This window comes from Condylura cristata, unplaced genomic scaffold (assembly GCF_000260355.1).
Source record: "Condylura cristata isolate star-nosed mole 26May11 unplaced genomic scaffold, ConCri1.0 scaffold00001, whole genome shotgun sequence".
In the NCBI taxonomy this organism is placed as follows: Eukaryota; Metazoa; Chordata; class Mammalia; order Eulipotyphla; family Talpidae; genus Condylura; species Condylura cristata.
The window spans coordinates 66750722-66777773 of NW_004567102.1; the positions used below are offsets into that span (position 1 = coordinate 66750722).

General features: G+C 37.5%; 1 protein-coding gene across 17 annotated transcripts in view; it reads right to left on the minus strand.

The window, feature by feature from the left end:
- Nucleotides 1-27052, minus strand: part of EPB41L2 (erythrocyte membrane protein band 4.1-like 2) — a 193053-nt gene that overhangs the window by 42559 nt on the left and 123442 nt on the right. For all 17 annotated transcript variants that reach the window (XM_012721932.1, XM_012721911.1, XM_012721882.1 and 14 more), the window contains exons 5-11: nucleotides 21514-21556; nucleotides 18254-18329; nucleotides 16390-16608; nucleotides 14684-14771; nucleotides 10433-10585; nucleotides 9790-9887; nucleotides 2810-2982 (exon numbers count right to left, since the gene is read on the minus strand). In XM_012721932.1, coding sequence (XP_012577386.1) covers nucleotides 2810-2982; nucleotides 9790-9887; nucleotides 10433-10585; nucleotides 14684-14771; nucleotides 16390-16608; nucleotides 18254-18329; nucleotides 21514-21556 — 850 coding nt within the window. The remainder of the gene's footprint in view (nucleotides 1-2809; nucleotides 2983-9789; nucleotides 9888-10432; nucleotides 10586-14683; nucleotides 14772-16389; nucleotides 16609-18253; nucleotides 18330-21513; nucleotides 21557-27052) is intronic.

Consider the following 27052-nt stretch of genomic DNA (forward strand, 5'->3'; position numbering starts at 1 on the left):
GTTTTCTTAACTTTGTATTTTGGTGTCAATTTTTTTCAGGTCTTAAAAACAGTTGTAGACCCCAGGCACGGCATATGGAGCCAAATAACTAACCAGCCTACTTCCACGAGGCCAGACCACTTCACTCTCACTCAGACTACTCCTCAGAGGTCTGCCTCCTTCTTGTCTTGCCTCCTTTCATCTGACATGTTACCAAGGGATATTTTTTAAAGTAGTGCTGTGCTTCTATGCACTCTACATCCATGAGTATACACAAGTATACACGTTTACACATTTATGTATGTATGCATGCTCACGGGTACAAGCACACACATCCTTCATTGGTTTCCTACAACATACACACCTAAAACCACATTCCTCAGCAAGCACTGCAAGGCCCTGCATGACCTGCCCTCCCCACCTCTCCCAAGTCTTACTAGAAGTTCTGAGTACTGGCCTTGCTGCTGCTGAAATCAGTCAAGCTCTCCATAATTTACAGCCTTCACACCTCTTCTTCCAGCCACCTGGAATGTTTTATCTCCTGCTCCACCCATGGCTACTTCATGCATCAAATCTCAAAGTTGGCCTTCCTTCCTGATGGCCCATGAATTCCCGAAATTCATGACTTTCCTCACTCACAAATGCATCTCCACTGACAGATCTCTTAAAGTGATTGGTTTGCCTCTTTTGGGATTTGATTTCCCAATCACAGAATGTCACTATTCTACTACACAGCTGTCGTAAGGGTGATTATTATTTTGATAGCCTGTCTTAGGTATCACTCTGATTTCACTTTCCATATAGTAACTAAAAATTATGCTTAGTCTGTCAAACCTCAAAATGAGTAATATTTACATGTTTAAATTAACCTAAATTAAAAAGTAAACAGGAAAAAGAGTATAATGCATGTCAACAAAAATAAAAAGGTACATTAATGGGAAAAATAAAGTTCAGTTCCATGTTATAGCCTAGCTTTGCCTTGGGGGAAGAAAGGAAAACATAAGCTGTAACCAAATAGTTCACTGGCTATGTGGTCTTGTATTGGCATGAGAAGCCTGTTTTTTCACAAAAAAACAATCAACCTTTTGATAACTTGCCCTTCTGATGAATTACAGTGTCTCCTACAACAAAAGGAAAAATAATGGATTACTGAGCCATGTTTGTTGCTTATGCTTGTGAAAATCACAGTTTCAGATACAGACTTACTAGAACCCTCTATACTAACTGCACCTACAAGACAGCGGGTTTCCATGAACACAGTTTACATACCTCAAAGAGAATGAACAGAGCAAGTAAAGCAAGTACAGCCTGAGTTGCGAAGCTGCAGAGTTTAAAACAAAGGCTGAAAGTGTTCCAGAAAGAGAAATGATTTCTCTGAAAGCAATGAAACAACACTGACTGCATGTATTCAGCACTTGCATAAATTCTCTATGGTAAAGGGGAGAGGCTTGTGAAATATTTCTGAGTGGGTACATTTTTTAGATTTACTAGAAAAAAGCATCGTACAGTAGAAGAGTTAGTAGATACTCTGATAACTATTCTACATTAATAATTTACTAAATCTGAATCACTACATTTGGGAATGTGGACATCTGCTTGAATCTGTTAATGCTTCCCTTGCATACTTTTAATGCATTCTCATAAAACTATATGGAAGAGTCTCCAGAATCAAGATGAAAAACTGCATACACAAAAATGCCCACTAGTGACTCCTTGGAAGTATCTGCACATGTTCAGATAGGTCTGCTTCCAAGTTTATTCCAGCAAAAAAGATCAAGGCCAAAGGGTTTCAACCCTTCACAAACCAAGAAATGTTTTTATCCACTAGCATATCTGGTCTGCTTTAGCTGATTATTTAAAATATAAATTGTTAAATTTCAAATTTCAGAAAGATAACAATAAGTAATCAAAAAAGATTTTTCCCTATCAGTAATAGTACAATAGAAATTTTCAAATGTAAATCACTATTTTTATAGCTATGCTTGGAACTTAAGCAACCAAAACAATGTTGAAAAACTACTGACAGAAACCCAGGCATCTTAAAAATCAAGTCCTTCAATAAAACATTCTAATATAAAACAAACCTTAGTTTTTATATAAAACCTGCTATTAACCCAAAAATAGACTAAGACTACATGTACAAAGGAAACAACATCAATATACTTTCATGTATAGTTTATATAAAATTACAAATACGTTCATATCTATTTACTTTGGATGAAAAGGCAAGTGAACATATATTTCCTTTTTTGTTGTTAAAACATTGTACTTAAACTAAACCCTGAGAAACTATAGTTTTCATATAATAGAAAGTTTGGTACATTTGCAGCTTTGTTTTGCATAAAGTACAAACTGTGGACTTAAAGAATTTTTAAACTCATAAAATCTTGATGAAGCTATGAACATTTTACATTAACTTTGAATAAAAGTTCAGTTATCACACCACCAACCCTTAAAATTACATGTTTGCCATTAATTAACTCAAGTAATTAAATCATGTACATCACAATTAAGTCAGACTAGTAGAAATATGTTTATCATATAACCACTGAGAAACCTTCATATTTGTAGGCATTGATAGTATAGAGAAAATTCAGGTTCAGAATGACAATTTCAAAATACTACAGAATTATTTTCTCGTTAGTATAAGCAATAGCGCTTCATTTACTCGGGAAAAAAAAATTGCTACACCTCTAGGATACTTTTGGAGGCCATATCAACTAGATCAACATTTTTGATCCCAACATTTTCTAATCAGAAAATGTCTGATCACCATTTTTTTGATTAGAGAAACATTAATGGAATCCAAAATCATAATAAATGTGCTTACCTCCATCTACACCCCTGGAGACCCGTTTACTGGAGGTCCGCTCAAAATGTGGGGCTGGTCTGTCAATGAGGGTGCTGGCCTGGCGAGTCTGGGCCTGGGTACGGCCACTGTAGCGGAATTTGGACCCCAAGGTCAGGAACTTGGCCTTTGGTGGCTGCTCTGGAGACACAAGCCTGGGGGTAGAGAGAGGTTGGGGGAGGACAAAATTACTTTATGAAATTTTTTTCTCAAAACTCCATTATTTTCATATTTCAGTTTATTAACCATGACTACTACAACAAAAACAAAAATGCTACCTAAACACTCAATGGCAGAGAACATTACTTACAAATGTTCTAATATGCAGAACTATGATAGTGATAATAAGGTGAAAAAAATCCATTATTCCTCTACTCATGAATAATGTTGCCTCAACCTGAGCAAAAGAACAGCTGTTCTTGGTGTGTATCAAAGGCTATTTATTTATTTGTATTAACTTAAATCATTTATATAAACACATGACTGAATTCTTGCCCATAGCTATAAGTGCCAAGTAGCAATCCACTACCATTAGTAATTCTTAATATTTATGTCTATTTCTCCTGGGAAAGATCATCTAACTCAGGAATCTGTTCCATCAAGCAGGAAAACAGAGCACTGTGGCTCTGCGAGATGACTAACATCCTTTCTTGCCAGCATAATTCTGCTTTAATCCTGGGTTCATAATGAATGAAGTCCAATTTTCTTGAAGTCAAATTCTTCCAGACTTATGCAAAAACATGTTTTTAGTAAATAAGCCAATGTTGTCTGGAGTATAAGAGAAATTGTCTCACTTTTGTTGTCCAATGAAAGTTGGCAAAAAGTCTTAACAAAACAGTAATCAAGCTCTAAGAATTTACTAAATAAGGCTTTAGTTGACAATTTCAGAATCTGGAGAACTCCACCAAAATTTTCCCTACAATTCTTGAGAGAAGTGTGATTTCCCAAGTTCTTTACCATTTGAAGCTTTTCCAAACCTTCTGTTCCATTTTTTAGGGATCTTTCTCTAAAAAGAGATTCAAGTCAAGGAAAAGCTACATATAGTCACACAAGAGGTAATACTCCATCAATTCAGGGTTCTCAAGAGCACTAAACCAAAATGTGGTAGAATTAATCTGATTAAAGAAGAACTCATATTCTCTTGCTTTCTTGGCTTTATAATCTATTCATGTAAAGTAGCAAAAGTTTTCCTGAAAACTTCCATTTTCTGCCAACATATTTCCCAAGGAGACAAAGATGATGACGCTGAGAAAGCATAGTATGATAATGGTCACCTGTACGTGGGAAAAGTTGCATATTCTTAAATTAGAATGTAGGAATTAAATTCTTATTGGTGTGCTGAATTCTCTTTAACAGTGGAGAAAACTGAAGTAATGAAAGATTAAACATCACAGCACACTGATGATGAGTAACAGCAGCAAGGTGAGAAACAGCAGCAAGGTGAGAAATGTCATCATCACTTACATGCACTGTTCTCCTGGATTTGGCACCCAGCAATCTATGTAAACACAGCCAAGGGTGCGCTATAAGGATGCTGTGCTCTATTAATCTCAGTAGTGCAATAATTAAGACATTTTTCACTGTCCTTGAAAAATATGTTGGCAAAATCATTTATTTTTATAATTTATTCATTAAATATAGATATTGGGAGATCAACCAATGGGGAAAAAATACCTACCCCTAAGGGGTATCTCAAAGGAGAAACACACTGATCACCCCAAAGGAAACCACTATTATTACACATACAGTTTTCAATTCAACAAGACAAAAGTGTTGGCAATGATCTAGAGAAACTGGACCATTTCCACAGTTAGCGGGATCTCAAATATGAAAAACCATATGGGGAAACCGTATGAACTAAAATAATCCAGCAATCCCACCTCTGGATATTTATCAAAAAGAAATTAAATCAGAATTTCAAGGCGATAGTAGCATTCCCATTTTCACTGTTCACAATAGCTATGATGTGAAAACAACTTAAATCTCCATTGGCAGATAAACAGAAAATGTGGTAAATACACAGTTGGAGGACTGTTAACCCTTGGGAAAAGGAAATTCTGCACAGACAGACCTTGAAGACACTGGGCTAGAAACACAAGCCAATTAGTCAAATTCCGAGAATCCAAGACAAGTACTGATTACCAGTGACTGAAGAGAAGGAAATGAAGATCATTAATCACCAGGCACAAAGTTTCCAAGATGAATGAACTCTAGAGATCCACTGTACAACATTAATATATTACTTACCTACAATCAACAATAATGTATTATACAGTGAACATTTCTCAAGTGGGCAAATTTTATGTTGTGATCTCACCCAATAAAAATATTTATTTGTGGCCCTCCCTGGTGGCACAGCGGGTTGAAGCACAGCACTGAGAAGCTAAAGCCACTCCGCATGAGTTCGATTCCCGCCTACCCCGGAGGTGACCACATGGCGTGGCAGACCTCTCCTGGCCCGCCCGCTGCTCCCCTTAGCAGTGTACTTCGTAGATCTGCCTGTCTGCTCCACGCTCTGTCTCTGGTGAAGCCTCTCACCGCCCCTGAGCCTCTGGCCTTTGCCCCAGTTCTGTGTGTACAAATAAATAAATCTTAAAAAATATATATTAAAAAAATATTTATTTGTAACAAGTATGGCCCTATCTCCCGAAATTATGTATAGCACGTTACCTTAATAAAAGAATTTATCTTAAAAAAGAAAAAAAGACCAGAGTAAAGAAGAATAAAACTGGGTGTTTGGCTCCCTTCTGAGCTTCATTTAACCAGAGGTCATGTCTTCCTGAAATGAGCAGCTTCATAGAGAATTACTGAAATCTCTCTCCTTTCCAATTTCAGTAACTGCTTTCACCCACACCCCACACTGTGATAACACCCCTTTAGAACTAAGAGTCTAGGGCTCAAACCCTAGTCATTAAACTACTCTCAAATTACAACAAAATTTTAAGTAGAAGCAGGATGGTTGTTATTGCAAATTATGAAAAACTGTTAAGGTTATATATGTATTATATGTATGATACAGCTATATGTAATATACATATATATATATTCTCCCCTTTCTTTACAAAATTAACATAGAAAGAAGATTAAGAGCTTTCTTATGCTTCAGAAACTAATTTTAAAGGAAATTAAGAAAATCTCAAATAGTATTGTCATCCTTTTAGATAATTTTATATAACTTTCCATAAATTTGTACTAGGTCCTACATAGTGAAAATGCTCAATAAATATAGCTGTATTCTACACTATGAATGCACCAGAGTCTGACTAACAGGAAAATCCAGGACATGTCTACATATCCAATTTTCAGAGTTCTCTTTCATGGTATTACAGTCATAGCATTTAAGAACAGCATAAATTGCAGGATTCTGAAGAAGGGAAGCTGGGCTACAGTATCACATTTGACACTAAGAACTAATACTGAATATTTTATCCTTAATTTAATACATTACACTATGACTACAAATATATCTTTTTGAAATATAATTGAGGGTTTTATTGTTTTTCCAATTATGAAAGCAGGCTCTCATTTATACATATCCAGGCAAATATCTAAGTCTAGACATCTAATTCTATGCAACCATGTCTTTAGGACAATTTGCTTTTCTGTTTGGTTATGGTCAGGTGGCTGGTTGCCATTAAATAAAGCCATTTAGCCACTTTGTAGAAAATACTTTCACAACAAGTATTAGTCTGAGAAATATGAGTAAATTATTTTAAAGGTAAATATACATCACAATGCAAAGGATAAAGTCATTAACTACATGGCTTATTTTTATCTTGCAGCTGACAGTGGTGACAGTATACACAAAGTACTAGCTTACAGGTTAATTTTCTGATGACTGAGAAATCCTTAAATAATTAAGCTGCAGTTAAATAGAAACAAATGCCAAAAATCAAAACACACACACACCGAGACAGAAACTTACTAGCTTTCTCTAAAAGAATTATTTTAGTGATGTAATATTAAAGTAAATAAATCTAAGAAATATGGACCAAGCATTAAGACATCATTTCAAGATCCCTTAATTATCTCCTTTGGATATTTTTATCTTCCAGATCACACCCTACCCTGCAAAGAATGATATCAAGACCACTAGGCACACCTGTCATTTCATGTTGGAAAATTTAAAAGCTACAATAAGAGACTAATCATTATAAAGTATTAAAAGTCTTGAGAAGATATAAGTAATGATGTGTCACAAAAGAATTCAACTTTCACATATTACATTACTTACAAAGTATATTAATGTTTTAATTTTATAAAATGTTTGTCACCAGAAATCAAATATTCACATCTACCTATGGAAAATAAAGGAACATTTAAGAAAACCCCACATATCAATTACTAAAGTCAATCTGTGTGAAGCAAAGGCACTTGGAATTCCTCTAGATCTACAATGCCAAGTCTAAATGGCAGTTTAATGTCATTAAAAGGACCTCATATTAATCTTGTTTACACACGACCAACACCAAGGGAGAAAGACATTAAGAAAAGGCAGGGAAGTAGATCCTGCAGACACAACTGGAAAGCACAGCCAGTGGGACACTTGTGGGTGCCAGGAGCCACACCATCTGGATTTGAATTCCCGCTCCACCTCTTACTGTATGACCGCGAGCAAGTTTAACTTCTATGTTTTTCAGCTTCTCCATTCATAAAATAAATGAAGATAACAGCACTTGCGCCATAAGATTTGTGATGACCAACAGAATTAATCTACACACAGCACTTAAACTGGTGATGAGCTCCAGCATAGGTAGCAAATTATGATGTTCTTGTTCCACTGACACCAGTCCCACTGGGCAGTCAATACAAAGATCAGGTTTTTTTTCTTTTTCTTGTGTGTGTGTATGTCTAATGGCTCCAATCTAAAGAGTCATTTTAATATTCTACATAAACCAACAGCCTCTTTGGTGATAAACATTATAACAGAATAAAATCCATTAATTCAAAGCACTCTGCTGAGAAATGATTTGCCCTTTCTGCATTACATATATATTTTATATCATTTGTAAATAAAGTTCACAAGGCCTAAAGATCTAAAAATGCTTCTGGTTAACCATTAGCTCCAAAGTGTGCAGGAACAAAGGTCTACTTTTAAATTGAAGTCATGCTGTATTACCAAAAATGATGGAGGGACCTGTGGCTTTGCAGGGCTATCAGATACCTGAGAAACACCTGCTAGCAGCAGCAAGCTCAATGACAGCATACATGTGAAGGAGTGGGCTTGATAATCAGACAGCTTGGAGTCCACCTCTGCTTACAGGCTCCTGGGCCCAAGTCACAGAGATGAATGGGATGGTACAAAGTAAAGCAATCAGGTCTGTGCCTGGCAACCATGGTAGCACCTGTCATTTGTGAAGTGATTATACTTATTTGACAGGAAGATTGCTGTCTGTGCTGCCTAAGTTATTTAACTCAGACACATGATATACTAGTCCTTTTGAGGCATACTCATAATACCTTAGGAAGAAATTTGTTCTGGCTAGTTGTAAACTTTCAGACTTACATGATTGGTGTAATAAAGAATGGTTCAAGTAAATTTTCGCCTCTAAACAAAATATATTAAAGTAGTTTTGAAAATAGCCATTTGTCAATTTAACTCAAAGGAGTCATTTGTAACAGCTGATAATTCATCTTAAAAATGGCACACTTTGGTACCAACCTAATAAGGATGATAAATATTATCTACCAGCAATGGCTCTGAATTTGTTTTATGTGTGTTATTTATTTACTTACCAAAACTACCCTGTAAAGACAGATACTATTGTCACCATCATGTGGACAGTGAGGCTGATGACTTACCCACAGTCACACCCAGGTGTATAGGATTAGCCCGAGAGCCCAGAGCAAGAGTCTTAGAGATGACGCTTCTACAGATGCCGAGCTCCATAGATACTACAATGCTAAGAAAGACCAGCAAAGTACTCGTATGAGCAATTATGCCCTTGAAGAACAAAAGGAGACAGACCCAGGCAAAGACAGCCTGAAGACCTAAGGAAAAATTTCTGGTTTGGGGGTTTTAAAGAAGCAAAACATGGACATATTTACTGACCAAAGAGGACGACCAAGGCAAACACCACTACAAAGTATAAGATTCACCAAGCAAGTTCCTCAGTACAGCATGTGATGAGGATCAAGGAACAATATCAGTTCTCTCCCTTGAGACAGGAGAGATGGAAAGAATAAAAGGGGAGAGCAAGGGATAGTGCTGCTATTATGGGTAAAGAAAGGTGATGATGTTTGAAATCGCAAATGGTCATAACCCAAAGCTTCTGCTACCAATACACATCTCCAAGGAAGATATCCGAACAGGCAGGCAGGGTAACCCGGAGCTTAAAAGGACCATAAATAATTGAGAAGAGGATGTAAGATGACAGATTGCCTGGTACCATGAGGATCTGGTAGACGTGCAATTTTGTCTTATAAAGAATTAAGTGAATGAATCATGATAGTTGTGGTACTTCAGGTGGTACTTGGCAGCACAGGTACAGAAGTGGTGAGGGTTGGGGGGGTAGGGGGGGCTGTGCTGAACAAACTGAGGGCCAGTGAACTACAGGCCATGTGCAAAAAAGGACAGAGATTTGACAGTAGAATGTGCCGCCCAACTAAGCAAAATGACGGCCAGCCCACAGGGTTCAGGCTGGCTCGGGAGAGAAATTAAGCAGGAGAGAAGCAGGTAAAAAAAACTAAGTGAAACCAGAGATGAGTGGTGGCAGGAAGAAGAGGGGCAGCAGGGCCGGGAGTAGGTGGTGGCTGAAAGGTAGCTGTGGTCAAAGTAGCGTCTGGACCATGACAACGCATGGCTGGGGCAACAGAAATGGATATGGGAATGGTCACAGGCAAAGGAGACTTGACGCTGAGAGCAAAGCAAAGCGTCACCACCTCTGCCACACTCTCCACTAGCAACTCTAATGTGGAGAAGGCCCCAGTAGCCACCACACCAGCTGCTTTCTTGCAATTACCTGTAGAAAGTGTGATGCTCCACGCACACTTTCCATAGCCTTTTCGCTGCCCGATGGTTTGCCAGTTTGAATCCAATGGTGCTCTCAAACTGTTCCAGCTAAAATAAAATCCATAAAATGGGTCAGCCTCTTTCTTTAAGAGTTTATTAGAAACTACTGAAAAAAAAAACAGATTAAATCTTTCTGTAAGAAGTAATTCTTCTTGAAAAAGGTAACTATTTCCACATTTTACATAATTCTGCAAGATGAATCTCACAAGATGGTATTACTAGTTTCTATGAAATGCAATCATCAATATTGACATAAAACAACCATCCCTCAATAGACAGGCGCTGAAACTCACTGTACCATGTCCTTATTAATCTCTAGGACTTAAATGATTCAACAGCAACAACAAAACAATTCCTCAGTGTGGCTGGCATGACTACTCTTTCTTTTCCCGAAGGGCATAGCTCTTATGTTAGTTTTTGACCATAGGGAAATGATACAGCTTTATCATCAAGAATACTGACCTTTTTAGCCATAGAAAAATAAAGAATAGTTCATTTTCTTGAAATTCCGTAGGAAAAGTTCAATCAGCCAGTGCCACAGAGAAAACTGAAGTTGATGATTATATTGCCAGGGGCCACCTGACTTTGCTTACCTCTGCTGGCCTCACTTTAATGTAGAAGTTGCTGCGCTTATAGGAAATTTTCAAGATTTTTGGCCAAGCAAAGCGATTGATTCTCAGTCTGTCTTTGTAAATGAGAAGCCCGTTAGCACACACACCCAGCTTGATGTCCACGCCTTCTGAGTCCTGCCAAGCATAAAGCCATTTGAGCATGGTTAGAGCTGTGAAGATTACGTAGATCAGGAAGCAAATTATCCCTCCTGAACCATGACCAAAAAGGCCAACTGAAAAGGTGAGCATTTAAATTTCTGTGACAGACAGACGGTAACAGAAAGAATAGGACACACCACACATTTTCAATGGGTTCATCTGCAGGAATCAGATCTGATTTTCCCAGGAGCTATACTGAACATGGCTACAGGTACTCTATGTTTCAAAGGGCATAAATCATACTATCTCACGACAACTATAAAAGCTAGAGGAGAATAAAGGAACAGAACTTCAGTGGTCCTGAAGACTGGGAGGTAAAATATGTTTTCCTGGAAGCTATTCCAGCCATTAGGATGGTCTGTCAGCCTCCAAAGGTGTGTTTAGCCATTTTACTTTAGGCAAATTTACTTACGATGTATTAAGGTAGCTAACAGCTGTTAAAATTATGCCTGTATTCTGCAAAGCACCTATCCCTCACAGAAAATTTCCCTTCAGAATCTTTGAATTATTTCAAGCAGTTTCCCAATAACTCAGAGCGCTGACATCCAGCTAGCATTACAGCTATTCCTTAATTAGCTTGTTTCAAAGGCTCTCAGACAAGCTTCAACTTACTGATACTGTTTTCTTTCCCTAGTGTTTAAATTTAGAATAGACAGTAATCTAGAAAATCACAAGTCTGAAAGACCTTTTTTAAAAGTGAAAAACTGCCTTCTCACATTTCAAGTAGTGAAGAGGATCCAATATATACAACATTTCAAACATGTAAATCATTGCTTATTTTTCAAGGAAGAACTGGATCTCATTCATGATATGTAAAAATTGAACAATACTATTCAAAAATATTCCACGGATATTTTGGAAATCATTAACTTGAAACAAATTCTCACAAAAATTGTTTAGTTCGCAATTCAATAAAAGTGTGATGTCTCAAATATCTTGCTCCTGAAAATAATCTAATACAATCTGCCTTTAACATCACATTTTTAAAATAGAAGTGTAGTACTAAGAAAGTGATACCAAGAGAACTGCTTTCTCTGCTGAGATATCTGAGTAATTCATAGATACAAACAAAATTGTATTTTAGACACTGTAAGCAGCTTTAAAAATCAAATCCAAGGGTAGTTTTATTCACCCATGTCCTGGCAGCCATAATTCTCTCTAGGAACAGAGGGAAAAGTCTGTGGCGAATCAGGCACAGGTGTCCAAGCAACCTGGCACCAGACACAGATGGCATGTTTGCCGAAAACATCAGCGGCCATGGCCACAGGGAGCAGCCGGAAGGTTGCCCAAGAAAGCAGGTTCTCCCACAATTAAAGGCAGCCCTCACTGGAGACAATAAACAAAGTTATCTGTAGTCTGAAACAATCTTCACAGAGCACACTGAAGTTATTTTATCTGACTAAATAAAAAACAATCTGAATTCATTTAAATCAGCTGATTTACAGTTCTGTAAAGTGCTTTAGAATTATCAGTATTTGAGTAAACAGGAATTACATAGGATAAGATGTAAAAGTGGGGGAAGCATGCCTTCACCCTCCATTTAATTTCTACGATCTAGCAACAAAGAAGTAAAAGTTAATAAAAGTAAGTATTTTCTGTTCTGCCATTGTCCAGGTAGCTGTCCCATATGGTATCAAAAGGACCTCATGCTCACTGACTTCCAAAATGGGCTCAACCTCTGGAAAGTTCTTTAAGAGGAGTAGAAAAGAAAGGAGTTCATGTGCTTAAAACCCAGATTTTGTCTGTCACCCAAGGCTGGCTGTGTCCCTGACAACGTGCACCTCTCCACACAGACTTCTCCTGAGCTCCAGCTCCCACTCTGTTCTCACCCCTTCAGACTCGGGGGTAGAAGTAAACTGCTGTTCTTTGTGCAGAGATATCAGCTTATTCTAGCAGTTGTCCTGTGCCTTTGCCAAGAACCCTTGGATTCAAGATCCTTCAACCTGTCCTAATGTGAGTTTGCTAATAAGAACTCTTGATAATAAAATATTAACAAAATGTATAAATACAGGCACAAAACTTCAAGCTCTATGTAAAATTCTTTTAGTGGATACTCTTTTGAACAAGTTACTACTATGTTGCTTATTAAATATTAACTAATGTATTTATTAAATAACAGTGAGGCGATGAATATGACTTTGAATTTCTTTTTTCCCCCAAGAAGATCTGCTCCTAATCACACAGCAAGAAATGAAATCATACTTAAAATAGAGTTGGCAGCTATTTTAGTTCTCTAAGATACAACTTTAAAATCAAGAATTCTGAAAACCTGTAGTATTAAAACCTAATATCAGAATTCTAACTAGGGAGCAACAAAGCAGCAGCTGCAATATATACAAGCGGTGAGAAGATCTGGCCTGGAGGTTTTTGGGGTCCTAAACACATTCTCGCCTCCCTCTTTATTTTGGCTTCTTGGCTAACCCAGGCGGCTGTGCTGGTCATATAGAGAAACTGAGCTGAAAACTATTCAAATATTAAGAAGATGTGTTTCACCTTCCAGTAGGACGATTTACAACAAAATCATTAGTAGATAATCAAGAAGTGCTGAGTATGTGGTCAAGGCAAGACATTGCTTATACTGTGTTTTTGTTTTATGTGTTTATAAAAACATTAAAATCTTAAAGGGGATGGTGTATATGAAAGTATTTTTAAAAATGAAAAGCACAAAGCACCTAGCAATTCAAAATGAGGCTGCCAGAGACTATCTAGTGACATAGAAAAACATTTGGAAATATTTTTAAAAACAAACTCTGGCCCTCCCTGGTGGCGCAGCGGGTTAAAGTACAGCACTAAGAAGCTAAAGCCACTTTCACATGAGTTCGATTCCCGGCTGCCCTGGAGGTGACCACATGGCGTGGCCAGACCTCTCCTGACCCGCCCACTGCTCCCCTCAGCAGTGTACTTCGTTGATCTGCCTGTTCTGCTCCCCACTCTGTCTCTGGTGAAGTCTTTCACCACCCCTGAGCCTCTAGCCTGTACCCCAGTTCTGTATGCACAAATAAATCTTAACAAAAAAAACCCAAACTATCAAAATATTAACAATACTTGTTGCTGTATAGATTTTCAGTGATTCTTATTTTCTTCTCTTTGCTTTTACTGTGATGAATATGTATTAGTTTTATAATAAGGAAGAATAGTTAAAGAATAAAGGAATACACAAGGAAAAAAGTGTTTTTGCATATATGAAGTACCATAAATACAAAAGTAAGATTAATACAAGAACAAGGGAGTGACAATATCTTTGAGTAGAGAGCTTTCCTAGAGATCTCTCAAATCATATAATCTAGGCTTTCAATACTACATCTGAGGACTTGGGATGGCCTTTCAAAAACAAGCAACCAAAGGTTCCCTTGGCATGTTGAGTTAACTCTGGTCCCATTATTCAAAACCAATTTCAATTTTTACCTTATTTTTGTTCCCACTACATGACTATCCAACTGAGGATCAAGAAGTACATGATGTCTAGCTAGCATCTGCCAAATGCCAGCCTCCTCCTCTCACCTACCTCCACTGTTCAACCTTTTTCCCACCTCTCAATGAGAATGAAGGTGCTTATCACTGGGAGCCGAGGCAAACTCGCTTTGTCTCAGGAGATATCTAAATCAGACCCACAAGGGAAATTCCTCATCTAGGAGTCCTTCAAGACCAAAGAGCTGGTTGTTTTTTTTGTTTTGTTTTGTTTTTTAAATCAAGTCACTTTTGCCTTTCAAGGTTGCTAAAATCTGTTCTCCTTTCCTAAAAGAAAGGTGGGAGAAGGAACCAAGATAAAGATGATACTTGGCATAGTCAAAGGCTGGGACACAGAACAAACCACGCTCAAAGGTGAGTTTAACAATGAGCACACGAGTGGGTGTCATTTAAAAAGTCTAGAGAAAAGAAGAAGTGGGGGTGAATAAAAGAGGTCTCCATAGTCATAAATCCCACCAATAGTCACCAATGTAATACAATGAGAATCCCAGGGGAGGGCAAGTAGCTGTTTCCCAAAACTGAGCTAAGCTGTTCTACAGCAGAAGCCCTCGCAAAATGTCAGTCAACAGGCTGGAGAAACACTACCGCCCCATGATCTTTACCCACCTTGGCTGGATGCAGATCAACACCATACATGGACAGCCGCTTTGCATTTTCTAAAAACTGAGAATCAGCTTGTGCTGGAGATAAACCCCTTAGAAAAGAAACAATATCGTATCACTGATGAATGTAAAGCAAATGTAGCGCTAATGGGAAAAGGAGCATGTGAGCTTGGCGAGGTTAGGGTACAGGAACATCCTAGTTTAATTTACAGACCAGTAAGGAATAGGTAAGACAATCCTCTAGCTTTCTTAAGATTCTCTTAAAATAAACCTGTTTGTTGCAAGAAAGTGTGAAGCTCCACCTTTACCATTTTAACTTATAAAGTTATTTTTGGTTGTATGTTGGGGAGAAGAAATATCTGCAATGATGGGTATAACATAAATTAAGAAATAAAAAGGGATTTCCTCTTTGCGCACTAAGACAAATTCTTACTCCATAATTTTATTTCACCAGATTGAAAATCTGAAAATCAGAAATACTTGTGGTTTGTTTTATACATATGATAGAAAGTACCTATCCTATTCTGTCAGAATGTCTACTTCCATTCCTATTTATATCCCCAACTAAAAAGTACCTAAAGAATAGGATGATGCCATTAATCTTGAGATTCCCATTGCATTTCAGCACCTGATGGTTCAAATTCAAATTACATAACAAATGTATATTGAGCAGTACTGGAATAAAGCTAATAAAATGTTAAATTAAACACTGCATTTATTGTGAAGAAAAGTCACTGAATGTGGTCTGATTAAAAATGCCTGTTGTCAGGATCAAAAATGGAGGGGGGGGTAGTGAGGAGTGCACTGGACTATGGTGATGGCACATGGGTGATTTGGTGATGGGAAGCCCAAGGGGACTACAATTGAGATGGAAAAAGGCACAAAATGATGTAAAAAATAAGCTATTAAGAAAAAAATGCCTGTTCTCTAAAAGTTCCTTTCAAATCATTTTAGCCCAAATTTTATAAATGTCAACTTTGTAACATGGGACCAACTATATATTTTTAAGAGTTCATAAAATCCCTCCTTTAAAAACAAAAACAAACAAACAAACAAAAAAACAAGTATTTTCACACCAAACAGAAGTTCTCAAAGTACACTATGATATTTAAGTAATTAAGTAATCCGTAAGTAAACCCAACAGTTATCTTTTATGACTAGGGGAACTACTTGTATGTTTTGGTAACCAGCCCTATGTCTATTACCAATCACAATTATGATTGAAATATTGATGCCTTGTTACTGCCCTGGTTTTTTCAAATATGGCAATAAAAACAAAAGACAGAATTATAGATGCCAAAAGGCTTGTGGCATGATTCCACTGTATTCTAAAACTACGTTAAGAGTTCTGTTGCATAAAAATAAACTATTATAAAATTAAAAAAAAAAGAGTTCTGTTGCATTCAGCTGTGGGTATGCTTGTTTAAAGTGATGCAAGTGTTGAAGGATAAGATTGGGAAGGCAGAATCATTGGGAAGAATATTTTTCCAATAAATGAAAACATTTAGCTGTGTGAGCAGAGTCCCTTATATTATGGTTACAAAGACAATGAAAGGCTATCTCAAAGGCTGCAGGATGTCTTGATTAATACTGGGTGGAGCTTCAAAAGGAGAACTGGACAATCCTATAAACAGTGTTCAAATGTCCAATAAGTGCTGTAAAAGAAGCTACTAAAATCTACCAAGGCCCTTCCTGCCCCAATGAGCACACCTGTGGGTTTTATGCAGCTCTGCTACTTTTTCTTCCAGCTCCTTTGTCTGGGTGGGAGCAAACTCGAAGTCACTGAGGTCATTACTGCCATGTTCTTCAGGGTCATAGTCCCCAAGTTCAGCCTGCAGAGTGTAAGATCCCAGCAGAGCGTGTGTCACAAAAGAGCAGGGCAGGCGGCCAGACACAATGTCCTGCCGAAGCTGAAGGCACAAGTAGTATCTGTGAAGAGCAGAGGCAGAACAGTTAAGAGCATAGCATTCACGATCTTTGAGTCCCACTATTGCTTTGAAACACACACACACAAATACACCAGCTCACACAGCAAAACAAGTCTTCTCTAGTGAGAGCCTACCTTCTGTTGATGACTACTAACCCTGTGACTTAAATCAAAGAAATTGAATCTACCAGCTTCATAGAATGGAAATTCTGAGCCACTGTTCTGGAAAGAGTGCATTGTTACTATTACAATAAAGAGTTTGTGGCAGAGATAAAAATTCCAATCATTTGGAAGATCCTTGGATTTAAAACTGTTAATCAAAATTAGAATATCATTCAAAAGATGTGAAGATTATTGAGAGTTTTTAAAGAGCTCAAAATCTTAAGCTTCTATCAGAAAAGCTAAGGTCACCCACCACTTATTCGCTCTAGTTTCTGTAAGTATACACAACTGAGCAGTTCTCCATGGCTTTGTAAATAGCCTTTTAATATAAAAATCACCCTTACAAACCTCCTCTCACCAAAGTTAAGAAGTCTTATAATTGAACAGGACAAAGATACCAAACACTTGTGGGTCTAAATGTTCCTTGACGCCCAAATATACTCAATTACTTTCAGAATCAATACTCTCTTACTTCTTCCTGAATCTTTATTTTAAAACTTAAGCATATTTATAGCTAGTACAGTCCCAGAAGAGATGGAAATCAACAGCTACTGACTTAGGTAAGAAAAGCCTACCTTTTCAATTCACTTTTAAAAACACTTTTGTTTCTCTCTGTCAATTCTAATTTGTAATACAATAAAAACCATTGTGGTATTAAAAATCAGATATTAAATATATCATAGTTTTGAAAAGTTGTAACATAGGAAACAGTTGCATTATTCAAATACAAATGCAGAAATTGAATTGTTTTAAAGATTTATTTATTCATTCATACAGAACTGGGGTACAAGCCAGAGGTGCAGGGGCGGTAAGAGGATTCACCAGAGACAGAGTGGGAAACAGAACAGGCAGACTGATACTAAGTACACTGCTGAGAGGAGCAGCGGGCGGGTCAGAAGAGGTATGCCACACCATGTGGGCACTTCCAAGGCCAGGGATCGAACTCACACTGAAGCGGTTGCAGCCAGCTTGCAGTGTGCGTCCTAACCTGATGTGCCACCAGGGAGAGTCAGAAATTAATTTTTTTTAAGATTTTTTAAATTTATTTATGCATACAGAACTGAGGTACTGAGGTACATCTCTCCAGATGTGGAGAGATAGTGAGAGTTCACCAGAAATAGAGTGGTGAGCAAAACAGGCAGACCTACTGAAATACACTGCTGAGGAGATCAGTGGCAGACAGGAGAGGTCTACTGCACCATGTGGATCACCTCCAGGACAGCGAATCCAACCTGTGCCAGCTTGCAGTGCAGCTCTTTAACCCACTGTGCCACCAGGGATGGCCAGAAATTAAATAAATTTGAATAAAAATGTTCAAACTGGCAAAATTTCCAACTTTTTTTTTTTTTGGTATCCATTTTCAAGGAAACATTTAAAACACAACTTGTGAAAAAGTGTTTTGGTTTTATCCTAAAATTGCCAGTATTCCCCAGGGCACAGAAATGAATAAAAATTAAGATTTACTGTCAAATATAAATTAAGTACCTGGTGATATCTTCAGTCAGTTGAGAAGGATCAGGAGGATAAAACTTCACATTAAAGGTGAACAGCCAGGGCAGGTCTATAATTATAAAAAACCATGGTTATTCATCCAATCAACAGAATGACTGACCACTTGCTTTGATAAAACTTAAATCCAAGTAATTCCACTGGCCTGAATTCAAAATTACACTCAAAATTAAAAAAAAAAAACAGTATTTCTAAATAAAACGAGACAGCGTGTGCATGTGTTATTTCATCCTACATATTTAAGTTCTCACAATTGCTTTTATTTACAGACTTGAAAAAAAATTTCTTGACTCCTGTTCTCTTGTTTCATTATGTCATTTTGCCCTTTTCTCTCCATCAGCACACTCACTTTCTCTTACTTAGTCAGCTAATATTGAATGGCTACTCTGAACACACACACATACTTTTTGGTGGGTCTAGTCTCAAAACAGCATCATTCTATTAATAAAGTTACCACTGTTAAATTTAAGAAACAGATTTCAGTTCTGTTTTACATACATACATAGAATATAATGGGACATAGAGCTTTCCTGAATGTGCACTTGGAGGTGACTGCTAAGTAAAATCATTGCAGGATTTTATTTCTCAGTGGGTCCTCACTTGTTTTGAGGCACTAACTGTAGCACATGCTTGCCTTGACAGGACTACAGAGATCAGTTTGTATGTAACACATGTATTTCAAAAATTATTTCCAGTTAAAATATAAAAGTACCATTGAAATTTTCAATTTAACTATATACTATCATAATTTTTACCAACGTAAGTAGAAGTAGTCCATCTAGTTATGGATTGCTCACATGATTTTACTATTTAATAACGTTATGGATCATATATGATTTTGATCACAGGCAAGCACTAAATAATGTATTTATATCTATATAGTCTTCTATGCATTTGAGGGAAAAAGGCATATTTCACACAAGAACCAGGTTATTGGTTGCCAAAAGTATTAAGAATTAAGATTTACCTTTGATAAGTACCTATCAACTGAAAAGTACAATAAAATCACAACAGAGGCTGAGCTAAGATGGAACAAGCAGCTCTTTGTTCATTTTAATATAAGAAAGAGGTACAGACTTCTTTCTGAGGAAAATCATTTCCTCAGCCCACTTTCATGACAGACACAGTACAGGATTCCATTTTGAAGAACCAGCTCCACTAGTTTGAATAAGTCAAATACCATTTGTTACTGTTAACCTTCTTGCCAAACCACAAGGGCAAAAATCTTGAAGTAACTTAGAAAACTTCACAAATAATCAAGACATAAGACATTTTTCATAATCAGCAAGAGTTTTGCCTTTCCAAAATTAGGAAATCTCCATTATTCTCAAACAAGTGGCACACTGCAATAATCAAACAAAGCCAAAACAAAAATATCGGAAACAACTCAATGAATGTGACATCAATCATGTGTCAGTGGTTATCCTGTTCTCTTTACAGTTTGGCAGGTCTGATAGCAGAGAAAGTGAAACAACCAAGAATCTGCACCTTCTTGAATTCATGCAATTGCAGGGCATGTAACAGCAGGAGAAGGGACAAAGGAATCAATTCCAAGGTTTTCTGGTAATTTTATTCATAAGTTAAACATAATGTATTAGATCACGTATTCCATCTCTTTTTTCTTCCTTTTCCAGCTTGAAGTAAGCATAAATGGATGAAACACCAAGATTGTAAGAATAGACGGAGGGAAGAGGGTGCGGAGGGCAGGGAGAGAATGCATGAATGCTGGAAAGTCAGGAATCACAATCAAAAGACAGGTGGATAACTATCCCATTTGCCTGGAACTGTTCCAGTTTTAGCACATTAAGTCCCCCTAGCTTGAGAAGCCCTCAGAGCACTTTATTCTTAGCAAACGAGGAAGGTCACTGTAATCAAAGATATAAAAATAAGGAAACAAAGATGAGACTATAACGAGAGAAAATGGGAAGTAAGGTATATGCTAAAATTTAAAAAAAAAAAAAAAAAGAAGTGAGGAGGCTACCAAAAAGGATAATTTTTGAGAAAGGAAAAAGAAAACACAGGAGAAAAGCCTTGAAAGGGAGACAGAAGGTAGGTGGAAAGGAACAGAGGAGAACTATGGTATGTTCCAGCATTCCCTTGTTAGGAATAAGAAGTAAGGCAAAGAAAAAACAGAAGGCTTTCTGCAGATAGCACCCTGGGCCTTTCTCCTGGACCGCTCTAGGGCCAACAGTCCAGCAGAGCGGGTGAGAATTTCTGTCTGCTGTTTAAAAGGTCCAGCTGTTCATGGCTCCTTACCTTTCTGCTTTGATCATTCAGACCCTGAAATAAATGACGAGTAAGACCTCCTATGAGAAAACTGCCTGTGGTGATAATGTTTCTTGGCACAGATTCACAAAGCCATAGACAAGGCAACTTGCAGAGACTGATGTTGAGCCAGTGGGACACCAGCCGTCATGTGGGGTGTGGATGGGGGTTCAGTGGTCTGTGGAGGAGCACAAGTTGCCTTGGTGGTGGGTGTAGTGACACAGATCTGAAGAGGAGTGAACCTAAACTGCTGAATCCTATACAGTGCTATAATAACATTACCTCAGTTAAAAATAATAGAATGAAAAAAGTAAATGAACATCACTTTGCAAGTGTACAGTGAGAACAAATGGAGAAATGGAAGAGAGGGACAAGCAGGATTAACTACAAACATAGATTCTAACAGCACAACAGCACTGCTGGGCTGTCGAACAGAGCTGCAGAGAAAGCAATGATCTCAGAGGATGGAGAAGACTGTTCTGATGCTTTTCACCCTGAATCCTCTCTTCAGCACATTCGTGAACAGAGTATATATAGGCATCCAGGGCTAGAGGCATGCTTATTTGTTAAATTAATTATCCATTTCCAAACTTAAGACAAAGCAACAACTTTAGCTAGAGTAAAAGCTACATAAAAATAAGTTGCAGAAAACCAAACATCTCATTCCTTTTCCCAGAGAAAAAGATCAGTATTATTTCACAGTAATAGACATTGTGAGTGAATATTCAGGAATATGAGTCTAGAACCTGTGGACTTTCACGAGCCCCTAAGCCATGTACAAAACACTCATGATTGTATACAACTATGGTTAGTATCTCTGACTTCCTATCTGATCTAAATACAAGCTACAGCTGATCATTCCATCACTATTTTCATTCTAATATACACTCCTATAAATTCTATGAAGACAGAAATAGGGAGATGCAGATTAACTTAGTCATACTTCACAGTATGACCATTTTAATACTCACTTCGCAGTTGTCTCTTTATTTCTTTTGCAGGATCTAGCCAGTTCTGCAGAGAGAAGGGAAAAAAGGGTAATTAACCCATAAGAAACATTCCAGAGTCCAAATGGAACAGTTTATAGTTCATACTCATCTAAGTGTACACAGTGCTATTCAGAGTAGCTCTCACCAATTAGCATTCCATTGGGCTAAGCAATGATTTGTTTTCTAATGCATTTGTTATAAATAAAATATTAACACACTTTAAGCTCGATGTTTTGTGTCTTATTTTCTTGGATTTGAAATCAAATGTCTCTCCAAACTACAAGATATATTTACGTAAAGTCCTTATTTTATACTGTAAGTGCAAGCAAAAGCCCCTGCAGACAGTGAAATGAGACCTGAGTCAAGAACAGTAATTGGCTCTAACTCATGAGGTGTGGACTGGAAACCACCGCCTAAAAGAATATACACCCCAATTAATTACCTCAAGTCTTTAACTTAACCTCCTTAAGCCTTTTCCCCCTCAAAGTGCTCAATGTTACGAAGTATTGTCCAAATCTTCCTTCCAATATCTTTCTTCCTGGTCTTAATGTAAATAGCCCCTTTTCTTTTTAACTTACTTCTTTACAAGTTGGAACTCACAATCCTGAGGAACACCCTTTCATTTTCCCCTGATTTCTAGCCTTAAGAAAGTAAACATAACATGATTACGAGAAACCATTACAGTATCTTAAAGCAAAATGAACAACATTTGAATCACTAAGGTTCAAACTACCTAGAGGACATAGTTTTGACCTCCAAAGCTATAGGTACAAGAGCCATGCAGAAACAACTCATATATGTGGTTCTATATGCTTTGTACCTTATCCTCAATTCATTATTAAAATTCATCTACTTTCTTCACTAAGGTGAGAGAGCAGATACATTTCTGGAAATATAATAAAGTGGTTCAAATAATTGGCTTTACAATAAACTCCATCTGTTCTAAAAGTCTCCCAAATAACGTATTATAGCATCTGTGCTTAGACATAATTTGATTTAGAGCAAATAGTTTTAATTTTTATATTTAAAAAATAATCTTGTATCTTCAAGATACACTGAAATGGTACAATAGTAACATTAACTTCCACTATTAAGAAGTAGTAACAACAGAACGTTTTGAAAGTAAAGCTGCATGGACCCCTGTGGGTTTTACTGCCCCCATTCAAACCTGCGACCCCATATTTAGAGCAGCAAAGTTCCAAGGTGTGCACGGCTCTGTCCTAACACTGGTTATATTCAAACCTCTCAATAAAAAACTACCAGAGCTTGTCCACTTCCCTATTACTTGTGTCCCAGCTGCATGGGCCATTGATGTGAAGAGCCAGTGGGACCCCCTCATGGTAGCACAGTGCTCTGTCGGGAAGCAGCACTAATTCTCCCGTCAGAAGAGAGCCTGGCATTCAGTTTCTGTGTGCCGCAGCTGCTGCCCCACAACAGCTGGCTCACAAATGGCCAACTATGACTGGCACATAAGAATGGAGAAAACACGTCAGTTTCTAGCCCAGACAGGGGAGGGGTGGGTGCAAGCAGGAAGCTCAAATGTGCTGTGACACTGCATCCAAGAAAAGAAAGTAACAACCACAGCAAGTAGATGAAGAGATAACTGGTACCAAACTGGAAAAAAAAAAAAAAACAACCTCAGAAAATTAATACAGAGAAAGCACGTAGGGGAATCTAGTCTTAAATACTAGGAGGACCCTTTCCACAGCTCCAGTTTCACCAGGTGACAGGTGGTAAAGATGTCTGCTACAGAACAGCAAAGTAAGACCCTAAGTCTTCTAGGAGAAGATGGTAGAAGTAACATTTTCTTCTGTGCATTCCACCCCTTTCCCACCCCCAAGGAATAACCCCATGCCCTAGCCGTTTGGTATCTTCTATGAAGCACAAGCCCTTGTACACATTACCCAAGAGTGTCTGCACAGTATAGAGTTGTATGAAAGTCTATACATGCATATGACAAGTTTCTGTGCACTGGCCAGCCCAAGTGAGGCTCACTGTCACTTTTGGGTCGCTTTCCACAACTCTTCCAACCAGATACGAAAAGACTGAAGCACTTTTCATCTTTACTCTAGACTGCTCTCCAAAGTAGACAGTTTACATGATGTGACATGCGACTGAGCAGCAGCAGCAGGGACTCCTTCCATTCATCTACCTGGGTTTCCCTTTACTAACCACACTCATTCCACACTCAGAGTCCCACGCCCACCAAGGAGTAAAGAGTTCTTCCTCTCTCCGAACTAGAGCTTTGTAAGGACCAGAGCCATACTGAATTCTCGTATCTTCCATACAGTACTTTGTACTTTCAGGCAACAGTAAGTACTAAATTAATACCTGTTAACTGCTAGCAACCTATTGCTTGCCTCATCCCTTCGCATGTTGTGGTTAGCTTAAAGAAGATCTTTATTGAAATAGTTCCAAATGATCAATGGATACTTAAGATCATGGACAGACATAATTTTACTACCTAGGGTGATAAACTCAAAAGTTAAAAAAAAATAAAAAGACTTAAAATGACCCTTAAAAATATAAATCTTTTATCTGCAATGCTTACAAATAAATAGTAGGCATAAAGCTCCAACAAATCAATAAAAATTTTGATATTGATATCTGGCAATGAGTAGATCATCTGGGTAGACCAGGAAGCACACACAATAAAGAAGACAGTGTGAGAGAATGACATGTATGCACGTATAAGTATTTGCATGTATGTACCCAGACATAGCCTGTGAGAGATTAGTGCAACAGCCCCATTTTTTCCTAAGATTTAGCTACGAGACATACACATTTTAGTTTCAGAATACATGGAAATTTAGGCTTCCCACCAACTCTGAGACATTGGGCTTATTATCAATGTCCTCATCTGAAAAATCAATCATAATACCAGTATCTTGGTATTATAAGTATAAAATAATACTTGTTTTTAATCAATTATTCATTCAAATGATTCCTGAAAAGAAATATATGTGAAATGTACTTCATCCCAGAGCCTTTGATAGAACAAGTATTTATGTTCTTAATGAACACCAGATAAAATAAATTAACAAAAGTTACAAGAATCCTATAACAGGCTTGCAATAGAAAAAAAATTAAAATATGTTTCTAGAATGTCAGTGTCATTAAATCTCATTAGAGCATGAATTTGAAATTTGATGAGTCACTTTCACAAACCTCAAATTGAAACTTAACATGGTCATCAACTATGAATGTAAAAGGAAACACCTGTGTTAATATTAGTAGTACTTTTTAACTGTGTCAAAAATATTTCCACCATAGTATAGTCATTACAGATCTTTATGTATCATTTATGCTAATCAGTATTTTGATTATATCTAATAGGGATTAGACTAGATACCAGTAGATGTCAATAGAAAAGCACACCTATTACTTTATCCAAAATCTGTAATTAATACTTGGAGAATGTTGTTTATTTAACTGGCTTTCTTTATAGGCCTGTACATGAACATATTTATACAATTAAAATTTATACTGTTGTGAGGACCGACCCATAATATTCACCAAACTGACAAAAAGGAATCCGTGGCCCAAAAGAAGGTAAAGGCCTGACAGAGAAGTTAATGGAAATTTTTAATTAATTAGCAAAGCAAATAACTAGCTATACACATATTTTTTTAAAAAGATTTATTTATTTATGCATACAGAACTGGGGTACAGGCCAGAGGTGCAGGTGCGGTGAGAGGATTCACCTGAGACACATTGGGGAGCAGAACAGGCTAACTGACAAAGTACACTGCTGAGGGGAACAGTGGGTGGGTCAAGAGAGGTCTGCCCCACCATGTGGGTCACCTCCAGGGCAGGGATCAAACTCATGCTGAAGTGGCTTTAGTTTCTTATTGCTGTGATTTAACCCGCTGGGTCACCAGGGAGGACCCATATACATAAGTATTTTTACACTATCAGTTAATCAGAGAGGATATTTAATCCTACTTTCTATTTACTATAAATCTGAGGGCAAAAGACAGTTAACAAAGTTTTCTAGCATTTTCCTATATTTTCAATATTGATTTTCAGAAAGTGTTAAAGACACCTCTCTTTTAACTTCTAACAGAAACCTCCAGAAAACATATAAAAGCTTTGTATTTATAGGATGCTAGTATTAAAAAAAAAAAAAAAAGTGCCAGAGACTGTATGTTACAAATTTCCAAGCTAAATAGCTGTGAATATTTGAACACTTCTGGAAAAACTTGAGGTTATTAGGTCCCTACCTTCCCTGGCTTTTATGACATCCCAAATTCATATAAATTTCTGCCATTGCAAAACACACTTTATCCCTAGATCAGTGCTTTTCAAGATTTCATGATTTTATGAATCACACAAAGATCTAGTCAAAATGCAGATTACAATTCAGTAAGCCTTATAAGGAAAGGAAATTCCTCATTTCTAAGAAGTTTCTAGCCAATGCCAATGCTACTGGTCCCTGGACCATCATTTGAAACGTTTCATCCTACACTTCTTTAATGGAGAAATTCCTATCTTTTCATGAAAGTCAAATGTCAAAACATCTTTTTCACGACCTTTAACTGGCTTGTCAAGTAACTGCTCACTCTTCACGAGTTAATAGTCTCACTGTTGATAGCCACCTGCAGAATGTCCAAGTAGGGCACTGCTTCTACCCTCCCATATCTAAGTATCTCCTTAATTCCTCCCCATGACACTAAAAGGTTGTATGAAAGATTACCACAACTCACAGACTTTTAATTCTAGTCAAGCACTAACCTATTTTACTTGATGGAGATGAAAAACCAGAGCAATCAACTTACTAGCAGTCTGAGTGTACAGCTGTGCATCATGGGGTCTCCAGCCAAACCAGGGCTAGGTAACACCACCAGATACTGTCACAAAATCCTTCCCCCTAAAAGTATCTCCCCTGCTCCCCTTTAGATTGTATCCTAAAATCCTAGAGCTAGAAGTTTCTCAAAATGCTTCCCCATGCATTCCTCACTGAGGCTCATCAATTTGATGAGAGGTGAGAGAAATTAACAAATTTAATTCAACCCTGTATTACTAAATGTTAAAAATATGTGAAGAATTATTTCCCAAATCTGCATATTCCCTTAAGAACTTATAGCATGGAAACGTATCAGTCTTACTGCATACTTTTTTGTCTAAATTAGGTCTAATAGACCATAATGCTGGTGTTAGGAGAAAAGTTACAGGCTTTCCACACTACAGTGAACATTCCCTGCACATGTGGGAGAACATGATTCAATTCCTGTCTGTGGTATTATAAGTCACAACTGGATTGAATATAGAACTTTATTAAAAAATAGTTTAGACGTGACAAACAGTTTCTATTTCAGCTTTTAGTTTGAGATTCTGAAGGGAAACAGCCTGGCTACCAGACAAACGCACTAATCAATTTTCATCAAGTTAGCTGTGGACACCAACTACACTTCTAAACAAGTTCTTCTTTCGATATGGCCTGAAATAAAATGACATTATAATCCCTGGGACGATTGCCAATCCCTGTAACATCAAAAAGCCAGCACAATATTTTTCCCTT